Source organism: Chaetomium globosum, genomic scaffold (assembly GCF_000143365.1).
Source record: "Chaetomium globosum CBS 148.51 scaffold_1 genomic scaffold, whole genome shotgun sequence".
Classification (NCBI taxonomy): Eukaryota; Fungi; Ascomycota; class Sordariomycetes; order Sordariales; family Chaetomiaceae; genus Chaetomium; species Chaetomium globosum.
The window spans coordinates 3,542,149-3,556,706 of NT_165976.1; the positions used below are offsets into that span (position 1 = coordinate 3,542,149).

General features: G+C 56.4%; 5 protein-coding genes across 5 annotated transcripts in view; 3 read left to right on the top strand and 2 right to left on the bottom strand.

The window, feature by feature from the left end:
* Positions 1 to 168: 168 nt before the first annotated feature.
* Positions 169 to 1,673, bottom strand: CHGG_01144 (uncharacterized protein; the record flags this gene model as incomplete). Its single annotated transcript, XM_001220364.1, has 3 exons — positions 169 to 1,321; positions 1,386 to 1,584; positions 1,649 to 1,673. 3 exons carry the CDS (start codon positions 1,671 to 1,673, stop codon positions 169 to 171), a joined length of 1,377 nt encoding a protein of 458 aa, XP_001220365.1.
* Positions 1,674 to 2,976: 1,303 nt separating this feature from the next.
* Positions 2,977 to 3,468, top strand: CHGG_01145 (uncharacterized protein; the record flags this gene model as incomplete). Its single annotated transcript, XM_001220365.1, has 1 exon — positions 2,977 to 3,468. The coding sequence occupies one exon, from the start codon at positions 2,977 to 2,979 to the stop codon at positions 3,466 to 3,468; it is 492 nt and encodes a 163-aa protein (XP_001220366.1).
* Positions 3,469 to 8,172: 4,704 nt separating this feature from the next.
* On the top strand, positions 8,173 to 11,272 carry CHGG_01146 (uncharacterized protein; the record flags this gene model as incomplete). Its single annotated transcript, XM_001220366.1, has 2 exons — positions 8,173 to 9,214; positions 9,264 to 11,272. 2 exons carry the CDS (start codon positions 8,173 to 8,175, stop codon positions 11,270 to 11,272), a joined length of 3,051 nt encoding a protein of 1,016 aa, XP_001220367.1.
* A 334-nt stretch (positions 11,273 to 11,606) lies between these two features.
* CHGG_01147 (uncharacterized protein) lies at positions 11,607 to 12,548 on the bottom strand (the record flags this gene model as incomplete). The annotated part of the gene is made up of 2 exons (XM_001220367.1): positions 11,607 to 12,244; positions 12,362 to 12,548. The coding sequence occupies 2 exons, from the start codon at positions 12,546 to 12,548 to the stop codon at positions 11,607 to 11,609; spliced, it is 825 nt and encodes a 274-aa protein (XP_001220368.1).
* A 1,645-nt stretch (positions 12,549 to 14,193) lies between these two features.
* The window catches only part of CHGG_01148 (uncharacterized protein), a gene marked incomplete at both ends in the record, with an annotated part of 1,427 nt that continues 1,062 nt past the window's right edge, over positions 14,194 to 14,558 (top strand). Inside the window, one exon of the mRNA XM_001220368.1 lies at positions 14,194 to 14,222. Coding sequence (XP_001220369.1) covers positions 14,194 to 14,222 — 29 coding nt within the window. The remainder of the gene's footprint in view (positions 14,223 to 14,558) is intronic.

Below are 14,558 nucleotides of genomic sequence, written 5' to 3' on the forward strand. Positions count from 1 at the left end.
ATGGGTGCTGAAGAAGTTGAAAGGACATAAGGAAGATTAGGTAGTCTCCGAATGGTCAGAACTGTATTCACAGTCTGCAGCTGACGAGTGGAAGCCGCTGCTTGCTGGGGTATGGCCGAGTTGGGTCGAAACAAAGAGCCAGCAAATACGAGAGCGTGACTGGAGGTGTTAATAAGACACCATCCGCCTCGCGGGCCCACGTTCGGGGCAAATGCTGGGGGATGCCGCGAGCACCCTCGAAATTTCACGGTCGCGAGAGTTGACGCGGCCTGGAGCGGTCGGCGAGTCTTCCAGCCCGGGATCTTGCTGCCCAAAGGCATAGGTTTGCGCGCGGCCCAAGCCCCGGCGGTTCTGGCGCAGGCGGTTCATCTCCCGCTCGCAGGTGTTAACATGCTCGGCGGCGTTCATCTCGACATAGGCCTGGGGGTAACAACGCTCCCGATGGTCAGCGAAAAAGCCGCTATACCCGCCGTCTAGAATGTAGATCTCGGGATAAAAGAGTTTGGGATAGTGGGCGGCATTCTCGTTCCGGTCGCGAGCGCGGAGATGGCGGGCCATAATCGGAGCTCGGTGGGCGGAGTACTCGCAGTGGAAGATGAGGAGCGTGCGGCCCTGCATCGGGTTGTCGACCAATTGGCTCGACAGGAGCTCCTTGTCGTTGTAGTTGATCGCGCCGTCGATGTGGCCCCCTTCATACTCGTACTCGAACCGGCAGTCAATTATCATCTTGTGCTCGAAGCTGTCGCTGTACTTTCCATCTAGCACGTCAAGCATCGTTTCACGCGTGATACGCGGGATGTTGTCACATTCGTCCTCGGGGAAGAAGTGGGGGAGAACAGGCTCGTTTTGTTCCTCGAGGTCCATGACCGACTGCAGTGCTGTGCAGGCAAACGCCGGTCCCTCTTTCTTTGGCGCAACGACATCTCCAGCGTTCTCAAACATGCTCAAAGAGCGGCGATATTGTTTCCGCGGGCGCAGGAAAGGGTTCGCTGTCCTCCGCCCTTGGCTGTTGATTGGCGATCCGTTGCGCACACCGCTCATGGCATTGAGGCTGTTGAAATGCGCTTTGGGACGGGTGACGGCCATGGAAACACACGGGCTGTTCGAACTTTTCGGGCGTCGCTCCTGCGGGGGCGAGTCTTGGAAGCATTCGCTCAACGATAGAGAGGAGGAAGGAGAAGAACCAAGTTGGCCATCGCCTCCGGCGCCAAACCGGAATGGTGGGGGCTGGTTCTCGCCCTGTGCACGGCCAATGGTGCCAATCGCGCTAAAGCCTTTGGCACGGGTGAGAGATGGCCTCCTGAGACCGATTCTCCTCCGTCTGAACAATGTGTGAGTTGATGTGGGTCCAGAGCCATTGGCAGGAATGTATCATCTCAACTTACTCGGCCGCGAGAGGTTTTGTTGGCTGCACAGAAGCGGAACGCGGGACGGGTGTTTCCGCCATCATATCATCGGATCCTGGGGTCGGGGATGGAAGCTCAACATGGGCCACAAAGGGAGCCTTGTGTGGCAAAGGCGACATATCCATCATATCGACGCAGCCGGGAGACGAAGCGGGAAGAGGCGGCGTAGTGACATAGCCTGGAAACGCAACTGATCAGTCCCATGATTCTTCATTGTATCCACGACCAGTCTGCTAGCTTACCGCGGCCGTCCAGTGAATCCATCATGGTGGCCGTCGTAAATAGGGCGCGGCGTGGAGTAGGGAACATCGGACTGCTGTTTCATTGCCTTACGTGTAAGTCACTTCATCTTTATACGGCGTGGGTTCGAGGAAGAACAGGGCACTCACCGACGTCGTGAGCTTGCAGTTCTGTGACAGTCGCCGCTAGTGACGCCCCTGGAGAGAGTTTCGGAGAGTCTGCTGCTGAAGTATCCGGCTTGGGGAGTTGGAAGGTGAACTGGTTCCTGCCGAGCGGACTGGGCACAAGGTGCGGAGCGAAGAGGTTGTTGGGTTGACCAAAGGTAGAAGGGGGCGCCGGCCGCATGGCGGCCAGCGGCGAGGACGTTTCCATTGCAGAACAGGATATCGGTGCATGCACAGATGTCGGAGGTGCCAACTGTAGAATGCTGCGTCAAAACGGGTTTCCCTTGCGTTGGTCGGGAGACGAGGTGTGCCGAAGGGACAAACGGTCGTTGACCAAGACAAGAAAGTCCAGCACCGAACGCAGTGACACCCAACTCGAGTCCTGGTGAACCGGTCGACTTCAATTGGCGATGACCACTTCCGTTGCACCTGTTGAGAAGTGTTCGGGAGCAAAAGCTGTGAGGCTGCTGGACCCGAACTTCAGTTTTCTCTCGTCGTCCGGTGCAACGCGGGCGGTCTGCGAATTCGCTGGCAGAACCAGGGAGGGTGGAAGCCTGTGAATTATAGCGGGGGTCCCGCTTTAATGAACAGACCGGGAGGTTTCCAGGTTGCTGGTAGGGGTCCAAATGCGGTCGGATGCCGGGGGCCCTCGACGCAGGTGTTTGCTGCACGAATTCCTCGAGCGGGAGAAAGAAAGAGATCAGAATAAAGAACCAGAGGCTGTGGTGGTGGCAGCGGTGGTGTTCGTTCCTGGATGGAGTGCCACTTTCCTGGCAATTGCGGTGCAAGTCGAAGTTGGGATGAACAAATGGTGGAAAGTTCCTGTCCCTGGTTGCAGGGTGGGTGGACGCTGGGTCGCTGAACCAAAAAACGCTGGCAGCTCTTCATGCAACTTGGATCTGCCGTGGGGAGGGTGGGTTTGCACTCCCAACTCTGATACCTATCCGCACCAAGAACACAGCACCCGGCCACCTTCACTAGCTTACCGAATCCAAGTTGCTACTCGTCAGGCTGGTTGTGTGAGAACCAATGCTCACGATCACCGGGAGGGTGGCAGTTAAAGAAGGAATTTTCCCTTCCCGGCGTGGTGCACAGCGTCGACAGGGAAGCCCCATCAAGCAAGTCGATTTTCTCACACAGGTTGTCAGGGGCGATTTGGGTCAAGCATGGTTGTTGCAGTTACTGCGTACCTGGCGCCAGGGAACCTTCAACAGCGGGTCCCTTGTTCGTGGAGAGCTCAGGGAGCTGCCCGGTGGGGCGGGGGAGCTCCTCCTCTGCAGGGAGCTCCTACGGCACGGCGCTTGGGCGTGACATGGTCGCTGTGCACTGCAAATTGGAGTAACATCATCCACCCGCACAAGGCACAGCAGATCCATGTACCATCTAACACAAGCACCCACAACATTGGTACATCCGGATTTCGGTCGTGGGGACGGGATGGCTGCACTGTTGGGCCTCATGTGCCGCTTCTGGTGCCTCGTGGCCGCAGCTGCGAGCGACCCATGATGGGGGATGCTCGCTCTCCGGCGCAGCAATGGCCTCGGGGGCCGAATATCAGTCGACTCCAATTAAAGGATTCACTGTTCTTCAGTCCTACGGGGATGGATGACCGAGCAACCAGTCAAAATGCGGACGAAAAACAAGACACGAAAAACTGAGCAAGACAAGCAAAGGCCATCGGCCGGAGCCAACTTGTCTCCCTGCCTGGATAGTCTCGGCGACGACTCCTGCCACCTCCCCTGGCATACTGGCTCCGCCTGAGGTATTCCAGATCATCGTCCCAAATCAAGCATCAAACGACCGCTCTCTCAGGCCATCCCGTGCGGGAGGCTGCATTATGGGCGACGCAGCGGAAACACTGGGATGGGGGATATCGGACGTTTGGGCCTCCTCCCATCGGCCAGCCGCTCCTTGCCGCATCGACGCCTGCCCGGCGTGCCGGTTTCAGGATGGCTCGGCGTCGAAAGATGGCGAAAATCGTGTCAACTGGAGCCAGGGACTGTTTCCACGCCTGCCCGGCAACCACGAAATACAAAAACTCGTTCTGTTGTCGTCGAGTAACTGAGCAAGATCGGATGCCAGGGATCTTGTGGACAAGCGCTGTGTTTTAGCGCTCTCTCCGAGCTGTTGGCGACGATACTTGCCGAGCCAGTCAGCATCTCGAATTGGCAACAGCTTCGCAGCCATGCTACTGGCCAGGAAAGCGACTGAATACCTCAAAGAACAGGCGTTTCCAAATCTACTTTACGTGTCTCACCGGGAGCGGCAAAACTCTTGATAGAACTCTCGTTTAGGAAAGGGAAGGAACAAAGGAAATAAAATAGGAGGAAAACAAGGAACCAAGGGATCAAAGGGCAGGTTTTGGTGGAATACTTCCAGGCTGGGGAAGTTGGTGTTATTCGTTACTGGCTGCTGTAACTAACGTATTGCAGGTTTCGTTTCAAAGATAGCGGGCTCTGACTGGCACGAACCTCCATTGTCCCGCTTCCAGGGAGCTCCCTTCTCAGGCACGGCAGGGATCCAGCTGCTTTCCCCTTCAGCGTTCTGATGCCGAAAATACGTTCCGCGAACTCCCCCGCTTGGGAATCACTCAGTCGCAGTCTTTTGCGTCACCACACAGCCTTCGAGACTGGCAACCAAGATTCGCGAGAGGAATTGCGTCAGAGAAGGTTAGCCAAGCTGCGCGCAAGTCGAGCCCCAGCAACGGATCGACCAGGGGCCCCCTGTGTGTCCCACCTCCCGCGGACCCAAAGGGGCCTCATCGTCAGAGTCCCTTTGAACTGCTTCCCAAGGGATTGATTGGCTGTATCGGTTCCCCAGACGACATTGGCATGTGCAAGAACCAAACCATGGGGCCGGCTTTTCTCTGCGTGGCGGACGAACCACGGGCAACGCTGATATTGTTTCCGTCCGGCAAAATGGGGGAGGACTGGGGCGCGAACCCCACGCATGGCGAGCTTCCCGCCCAAAGTTTGCTGGTCCCATGAGACATTGAAACATCGGGGAATTTGCCCACGGTCATGAACCAACTTGTCTCCATCGGCAACAATCCGCCAAGCCTATCCCCGTTCTCCAGACCACCCGACAACTATCATAACGATCTCGGCGGCTCGGTTGGATCGGTTGCAAGGCTGGAAATAGCATCACCGTTGCCTGGCGAGGGGTGGTTGCCGACTCCATCAGCCTTCTTGCTGTCCCGATCGGGAAAGACGTCATCCTCCCGACAGGGCTAGTTAGAGCGACACCCCTGCTTTGCGCCGGCCTGGTTTTCCAAGGCTGAACAAGATCGCCGAGAGCTCCTCGAACCCCCGCTCGTCCTTCCCGATCGACCTGATTCGCCCTTCCGTTCCCTCACCTTCCGCATCGCGAATCGCGAGATCGAGATCTCGTCGAGTCTTGACGGACGGCAAGAACAAGAGCTTCGAAAGATGAAGTATCTGACGGGGCAGTGGTAGAGTTTGTTTACTTTCCCCTCATCGTCGTCGCGGTTGATCAGCGCTGCACAAAAAGCGCACAACCCGATGACCCGCATGGTCCAACCAGAGTGGCAGCAAACATCGGATCGTCACCCAATCGCGGTTCGCAATCGAGCTCTCGGCGCCGGTGCCGGGGCGCCAATGCAACCGAGTTCAGCTGTCAGGCGCCCACGCTTCGCACGCTTCGGGTTACATCCCCCAGCTCACATCAGCCACACCACGCGCATCCAGACAATGGACCTCTCCATTCCTCCGCATCCGAAAGCGGATTGGTCTAGTTCCCTGATGAGCCCACCGACGGCTTCTGGTTTGCTTGAGCCAGAGCAAGGGCCTGTTTGAGAAGCTGCATGCGAAGAAGGCGCAGAACGTTTTGCTGCGGAGTCTGTCAGAGAGAGAACAACGCACGGTCGCGGCAAGGCAATGAATCTGCACACCCGGGAACGCAAGAGGATGCATGCATGTCGCATTGACACACCTGACATCCGATATGTCGCGCCGGCGCGGGGTAAAGTCCAAAGTAAACAAACGGGACGCAGGTTTCCGGAGCTTGGTCAACAACCTGAAGCTCCCCGTGTCAACCGTGCGGCGGGGTAGCAGAGCGGGCAGGACGCGGTGTCACCTGATGAAACGACAAGGGCTGCCCGCCCCGGGATGTCCCGGGCTCACCTCGTCACCTCGCCGGCGAACCGCGCGGCTGAGTGTTTATTCGTCACACTTGACGCTTCGCATAACGTGGGGCTCGAGCCGCGAAGTCTCACTTTCATGAGAAGTACGAGGGTTTATTTCTTGGTTCTCTTCAGACCTTCCCGGCGCTTGATTCAACCTCATCACTAACCGGCAAAGGCGGAGCGCCTAAAGATGCGGACCCCTTCACAGCCTTGCCGACCGGGCAACGTCGGGGCTACGGCCAGGCCATGATGCTCGTCCGAAAGTCCTACCCACAAACTTCTGATGTAAATGGCGCAGTTGCGGGGGATACGAAGTGCGCCGCCTGACACAGCAATCCTTCTACGAGCCATATGAGAAACCTGTTTAGGCGTTTGGATTCAGCGAGGTGAGCTGAATCCACTCATTGAGCCCCACTTCACCAACAGGCGAGTGACTTCAAGCGTTCTTATGCACAGTGCACTTGCTTGTTTGTCTACCTATTTGACTGAGTTAATACGATTTGTCCCGAGACATCTCAGGTTTGGTTCGTTTCTCTTGAAGAGCTTAGTTAAGTTGAACGAGTGTATTTTGAGTTGCCCGCTTCCAGATTACCTAGGTAGGCAGTGTACCGTAAATGGCGGGTGAGATTAAACATGAACTTCTCCGCTTGGAAGAATTACTCCTTCTTTCTTTTCTTTTGAAAGGAACCGAAGAGAGAATATAAGAGTAGCTTCTTTTACTGGAGAATAACCTGAAAACTAAGAGCAAAACCTGGATTTCCTTTTGAAGAGTTATATTAAATAGTATTGCAATATCAGACAGTGTTTGCACTCATATCAACCTCCACTCCTCATCCTCAATTGCCCTTTCTTCGCAAACATGTCTCCTAACCATCGGTCTCCCCAGGGTTTACAGATCATATTCTCGGACATTCCCAGATTCTGACAAGCTCGCATTCCAGAATCTCGAAATGGAGCCCTTAGACCCTGGATGCATTGCGCTAGCGTAATCGAAATGAATGCACAGGTTTTTAGGGCTGCTGCAAGGTACAGCATGCATGGTCATTTCCGTCTCCAGTCGGTCTGTGCCTTTTTGGGTGATCCCGGCGAGTGTAAGACGGACATGTGAGAAAAAAAATTAGTGAGCTACTCTGCCTGGAGAAGGCGGTGAAGTTGGTGAGAGCAAGGGGCTTCGTGACATTTGGTTAGCGAAGTGGAGAGCGAAGCCTTTGTTGTCTGGGAGACTGTTGGTCTGTGTGCTGGAACCCTTGGCTGTTGAGAATGAAGCTCAACGGAAAGTGAGGTCGGTGATGAGCAAGCGAACTAACGGTGACGAGGTTCGCCGGTTGCTGTAGTTCCAAAGTTGAGGTGGAGTGATCATTGCGAGGGAGGAAACAAGGGATGTTTCGATGTCTCGGATTCTCCACGCCAGATTCCCCGGCATCGCCAGGCCAAAGATCCTCACTTCGTAGACTACCGTTATCTATCCACTCCGGCGGGAAACTCGGGTATAATCTCTGGTTTCAAGACATAACTTTGCCTGTCCTAGGCGAACCCACTGTTCCCACTGCCAGTGGGTTTCAAGAGAGGAATTTTTCTCAGGTCGGAGACGAGACAACTACAGCAAACGTTCAGGTCCACTCAAAAAGGATCTTGTCATTGATGCTGAATCCAAATGGTACTAAGAACATTGCCTCGGTTTTTTATGACCACTGCAAGACCTAGGACATGACCGGAGGAGGAGGCGGACGTTCTTTCGTTGAGTGTTAGACATGGATAACTAGCAAGAAAGGGAAAGTTGCACACAGTGCGGCTGTTGTTCGTCTGTGACAATGCACACTCCACCTCTTGCTTCTGCTGTCTTTTAGATGAGTGGCGCGAGCAAACTTTTGGAAGGCTTGACCATCCCAGTGCAGGGATCCAAGCCGTTGTCGTTTCGTTGTCCTTTTCACGACCGCTTCTGGAAGCATTTCAGCTCCCTGGTATGGATGCAAGCAGCGAGGTTCTGCCCTGCTGATATGTGCAATAATCGGGGGTACCTTGCAGCGCCAAGAATCCGAACTGGCCCCACCCCCGTTTGACGTTATCGGGTGGAAGCGGTCAATGGGGGCAGGAAATAGGCCCCGCTAAAAACTTTGGGGGGTTGGAGTTCACAGGCTGTGGCAGAAGCAGCGTCGAGTCCACTGTTTCCAGACCCCCAGCACTCTGAACTCAGCCCGTTACGATCACCTCACGAACCATGGCCAACAAACGGAAGCGCATGGCCAAGGAGGCCAACAATGACAATCTACCCTCTCAAAAACGGTCAAAGAAAGATGCCTCGACCACCAATGGCTCAGCCAAGCCCAAGCCGTCGAAGGCGCTCGACAAGTCCCCGTTCACCGAGCATCCTACCGTCGATGAGCGCAAGAGAGAATTAGAGCTGTACAATAAACTAGGCAATGAAGACGTCAGCGATCGAATCGAAGCCGCCGATGCCATCATATCCGGTCTTCTTGGCGAAGACTGTGTTCCCGAACCCGTCCTCTTGCGCCATCTCGAAAAGCGTCTGTTCCGCGGTCTTGCCAGTGGCAGGAATGCCTCGAGGCTCGGCTTTAGCCTAGTCCTGACCGAGATTCTGGGCCAGTTATTCGGGGAGAAGGATTTGGCGATTTCCAAGTATCCGGGCCTACCATTCGACAAGGTGCTGGGTCTCTTGCTGGAGAAGACACAAGTGGGAGGGGCCGGCTCGGGTCAGGAAGAGAGAGACCACTACTTTGGGCAACTCTTTGGCATCGAATGCTTTGTCCGCTCTGGTGTTCTCTCCGACAAAACCAGGTGGCTTCCGGTTCTGGACCTTCTGCTGAAGCTGTCGTCGAAGAAAAGCTGGTTGAAGTCGCAATGCGGATACGTCACCGTGCAAGCGATATCACAAATGGACCAGAAGCTTGCTGAGGATACCCTCGAGAAACTTTCCGAGGCAGGATTCGCAAAGACCCCCGAGGGCGTGGGCATCTGGATCGCCGCGTTGGACCGCTTCCCTAAAATGAAGGTTCCAAAACAGCCATGGCGTCACCCTTTGATAGCGACGTCTTTGGCTGCTCTACCCGCGGCTCTGAAAGATAGCGGAAGGGAAGCATCAGCTGAGGACGGTGGAAGCAAGAAGCCAAAGCAGGGCAACTGGACGGCGCAGCTTCACTTCGTCTGGGATTTGATCGTTGCTCATTTTGTCAAACTCGGTGCCCAGTCCAAGAGTGATGCCACCGAACAATTCAAACAATTTTGGAACCGAGTCGTGGATGGTAAGTTTCCGATGCTCCCAGCACAACGACGTTGCTAACCAACCTGCAGAAAGTTTCTTTTCCAAGAATGCCTCGGATAGCCAGAAGTTTTCGGGCTTTATGATCTTCCAAAAGATGCTCGAAGGCGCCACCGATTCCCCTTCTATGGTGTCGGCCCTTTTCAGCAAGAATCTCATGGTGTCTCTTATGAACCAAGCTGCCAAGGAGGACCGGTATCTCCACCGCGCAGCTGTCAAGGCTTTGAAAGGCATTGAGGCTGTTGTTGAGAAAGCACCACACATCCTCCCCACCGTTCTCAAGGAGCTTCTTGGGAAACAGGGAGCGTACAACTTTGAGCAGCGCACAAACACGAAGACGATTGACAAGCTGCTGCAACAGACAACACCCACCACAGTTAAGCAGGTCCTCAAGATCCTGCAGCTCAAGGATCCGTCAAAGAGCGGGCTTGACGAGTCAAAGTACTACCAGGCGCTCGGGGCCTATTTGTTCAGACTCGCGAGCGTGCCATCCGAGGACGCTGAGGCCGACACCTCGCGCAAGTCGGTTCCTGGTCTAGCAATTAACGCTTTGACCGACTTGGCCTATTCAAACACGTTGGTGCCCGCTGGCATCAAGGAAACATTACGGACGAGGTCGACGTCGGCTTTCGCAAAGCTGGTTCGGAGGCCGGAGGATTTCGGGCATCTCTGTGGCGCCATCTTGTCTATCGAGGCCGAGATCGATTCGGATGATGAAGTCGCCGGCTCCATTCTCCCTGACGCCTACGAGAGGCTGAAGGACCTGCTTGATCCTGCGAAATGCACGGATCGCTCAAGAGCACCTCGGCAAGCGTTAGCTTTGCTACATGCTGTGGGCATTCTTCAGTTCTACAACCAGGACCCCGATGTGATAGATCTCTTCGACGAGCTTTCGGAATGCTACGACAAGCTCGAGAGCTATGACCAGGAGTCCGGCGAGGGCATTTCCGAATACCTTGTAGAAATTCTTCTCGCAATGGTTGCCCGACCGTCGTCGCTCATGCGCCAGGTTTCGCAGCAGGTTTTCGAGGCCTTCACCGGCTACATGACGGAGGATGCGCTCAGACTCCTCATTGACCCACTGGCAGCGGAAGAGAGTGCCAAGGGACAGCAAGCTCTGTTTAGCACGGAGGACGAAGACATGATGGATGCTGAAGCTGCTGACGGCGAGAGCGGCGAGAGTGACGAGGAGGAACTCGATTCCGACGTCGAGATAGTGAACCTCGAGGAGGCCGGCTCAGACGGCCCCGATGACAGCGATGAGGACTCTGGCGATGAGGAGGAAAACAAGGACGCAGACGCCGTGGACAAGGACCAAGAAGCGCTCGACGCGCTCGACAACGCGCTCGCGGAAGTCCTTGGCAGCCACCGGCTCGACCAGGACGCCGACGCGGACACGGACCACGAATCCGACATGACGGACTCGGAGATGATGGTGGTGGACGAGAAGCTCGCCGAGATCTTCAAGCAGCGCGCCAAGACGAGCAACAAGAAGAAGGAGAAGAAGGACGCCAAGGACACGGTCGTCAACTTCAAGCACCGCATCCTCGACCTCCTCGCCATCTACGTCAAGAAAGAGGCCGCCGCCACCGCCGGCTCTGCGCACGTCTTCCGCGTCCTGCTCCCCTTACTCCACCTCATCCGCACGACCACGACCAAAGCGCTCGGCAACAAGGCCTGCGACATCATTCAGACCTTCTCCAAGAGCCTCAAGAAGGCGCGCGGCGGCAGCCAGGTGGCTGCAATCCCCGGGCTGGATCTCGGCGCCATGGGCTCGCTGATGGCGGAGCTGCACGAGGAGGCGGCCCGGGATGCGTCGCATGCGTTTGCGCGGGCGGCGTCGACGGCGTGTCTGGCGGTGGCGTCGGTGACGTGCTGCGACGCGGAGCGGGAGGCGGAGGTGTTTGCGCTGTATGCGAGGACGCAGCGCAGGTGGTTTGATGGCGAGGTCAAGATCCAGGCGTCGTTCTTTGGGGATTGGTTGAATTGGTGCCAGAGCCATGCGAATACGGCTGCTGCGGCGGCGGCGGACGAGAAGTAAGGAGGGTGTATGCGTGTGTGTGTGTGTGTGTTTGTGTGTATGTTGGTCACGTTGTAGATAGAGGCGGCAGTCAATAATACCCTGTACCAAAGTTCCGTCTACAGCACAGCTCATCGTGCGGCCGGGCAATCGTTGGCACTGGTCAGACATGTCCTCAAACGAAAAAGGGGGGAAACAGCCATGAATGTCGTGATCGAGTTCGTTCCGGGACCCCGCGCCCCAGTGCAGATGAAGATTAGTCTATCTTCCCACCCGCAAAGTCCGCAGCCGTCGCTTCGGTGCGTACCTATGGTACAATAACGCCGCCCATTCCACCGCGCCGCCGCCGCCGCATTTACTCCTCCATCTTCTCCTCCTGCGCCTGCTTCGCCAACCGTTCCGCCTCCTCCCGCAACGCCTTGGGCACCTCGTGATGCGCCCCCTTGGTCGGCCCATCGGCCCCACTAATCCACGTCATCTCCAGCTCAAACTCCTTATCGTCGTCGTGAGCGACGTACAGAATGCGCGCCGCCTCCTTGACCGCCTCCTCCATGGTCAGGGCGGGCCCGCCGGGACCCCCCAAGTCCAGCTTCTCCAGCTCGGCCTTGGCGGCCTGGCGGCCCTTGCCCGTGGCGGCGCCGTAGTAGCCCCAGTACAGGCCGGAGGGCTCGATCATGTAGAGGAAGGGCCCGCCGTGGGTCTTGCCGGCGACCTTGCCGCCGGCGCCGCAGGCCGGGCCGCTGCCGACCTCGCCGTCGACGGGGGTCTCGGCGGCGCTGTCGAAGCCGCCCACGATGGCCGTGATGCCGAACGGCCGCACCGACTGGTACAGCGTGTACGCCTGCATGTAGCCGCCCATGCGCGCCGCTAGGTCGGCCGTCGCGATCGGCGTCTTGAACGTGTCGCGCCACGCCCGCGCCTCGTCCCGCGCCCGCTCGATGAAGTGCCGGCCGTCGGGGATCATGCCTGAGTATACCTGTGTGTGCGGCGGCCCTGGTTAGTGGCTCGTTGGTGGGTTGCGTTGTGTGTGTGTGTGTGGGAAGGCGGGGTTGAAGGTGGGGTGGGGAGATTCCGGGAGGGGGGAGGGGTGCTAGACGGTGGCTTACCCACTCCCAGAATGCCTGTTCGACCAGTCGCGAATGCGCTTGTTGGCGTTGGGTTTGAAGCAGGCTTGGATGTGACGGAGTTTCTCGACGAGCCAGATACGAACGCCGGTCCTTGCCACCGGATGCCGATCGAGGTGCCACCCGTTCTCGACCGCCTTCACGGCGTACTCGACTTGGAAGTTTGCGGCCATCGGGGGGAGAAGATGGAGTTGGCGAGGTCGTAACCCTGTGCCTATCGACGTCTTAGGGGTTGTGAAGTTAGCTTTCGAGAGATCGGAGTTGGATGATGCGGATCGCCGGGCGGGCAGCAACAGAAACGGGATGCGAAACACACCATTGTGAAGGTAGGATGTACTAAAGTCGGAGTGCGGGAGGGTGCTGGAGGTTTTGCGGATTCAAAAGGCACGGGTGCGGACTTGGTGGTGGTTTGGTGGCGGGGATGGTTGGGGTTTGGTGTTGGTCTGGAGTCGACGAGCTGTTGCTGCATGAGCTCCCATCAGGCAGCCTGGAGCTGCGCGTTGCTTCCCCAGGAAGGCAGCTGAGGCTGGGGTTGTGGCGCTTGCCCCGCCTTGTTCTCAGCCTTGAGCAGCGCCACAGCTTCGGTGGGCGGGTCCATCTCGACGATAAGCGGATAAGAAAGTATCCCTGCAGTTGCCGAGTGGACCAACCCACATTGTTTGGATTGGCCCCTTTTTGAAGTGAGGCTATTCCCAACTTGAGATTCGTGACGGGTGCAACCGTGTCATATGTTCTCGCAGATTTTTCCAGGGCTCTGGGGACCGACTCCTATCTTTTGCGGGAATACAAGGATGATAGATGGAAAATATTTAATGGAGAAAGTATAATGACCTTGACCAAAGGAACAGGGTTAGTGACGATGGGACTTCAAAAATAGTCGGAAAAGAAGGTTGGCTACTTCGTACAGTCTGCGTTTGTTTAAAGCTCCCAGTTGATACCGTCTGCGTTGTGGAAAGCCTTCCCCCAGTGCCCGCTAGATAAGGTATGTAATCATCAGGAGGCGCCAGCACGATCGTTCAATTAGTTTGTGATAAGTAATCACAGGTGGGTCCGGAGGTGTGCTGGTTACCCTGCCGGGAATCGAACCAGGAAGCTGAGCAACAATAGTTTCTATGAGTTGGATTCGAACCAACTCGCCCAGATTGTTGAGTTACCGAACCGTACAAAGGAACTAAGACCCCGGGCCAGGTAGCGGGCAAATTCACGTGCTGTTTGGTGGAATGTTGGCTTCCATCTGATCTGGTATACGATGCCTTTGTGTTGGGTAAGCCATCATGCTGTTCATAACGCAGGTTGGTTGGAGCTGACGCCAGTTCGCCGGGCCAGGCTGACCACGTTTCAGCAAAACAAAGAAAGGAGCGTTGCCAACCGATTCCCTCTTGGCCAACTAACCATTCGTAATCAAGATGATGTTGTTCTCATGGTCAGGTCGGATTTCTGACGGTGTGCCTGACCAAACCCATCTTTTCCCCAATCTTCTAGCTTCGCATGAGTAACCTTCATGGCGCCCGTGCGGCTCCGGCGCCGTTTAGGTGTCCGCATTCGGAGGTGAGAGGAGAAAGTGCTTTAAAGGTTTATAAAGGGAGCCCTACTTTACCCTGGGCTACTTCTCCTAGAGCTAATACTAAGCCGCGAGGCCACCTCCCAAACCTCAGTTCCCCGAGGATACTCACCTCCGGCCGCTGGCAACCCATCTTAAATCAGGAGAACGCGAGGTCTCTACAGCCATGCCCCGAAACTATACTCATCGTGGTGTTGTCCGCTGCCTAGGGTGACCTTATTTCGTCCACTGCTCAGGTCATGTTCGTGCCGGGGAAGATGGGGACTATTGCTCAAACTGCCGGCGTGTAAGTCCGACTCGTAGTACGGCTCCAGGAGCTTAGTGGTTAATCGCCCGCTAACTATAGGTCAATAGGTGCGGCACTTAATCTGGGATAGCCACTCGAACCCCTCGCGGACTCGGCCTCGGCCGCCCCGTGCTGAATCGCCTTCTCTCGCGGATATTCTCACCGACCGGCTGCAGGCGCTATTGCTGGATAGAAACCACGAGCGAGCGCCGCAGCCACTCCCAGCCCGCCCAGCCGCCTGTCCAATGCACGCAAGAGACACAAGGGACGCAACGGTCCTGTGTTGAACGGGTTGCCACATTTCCAGCTTCTACAACATCACAGACAGCGACGGCA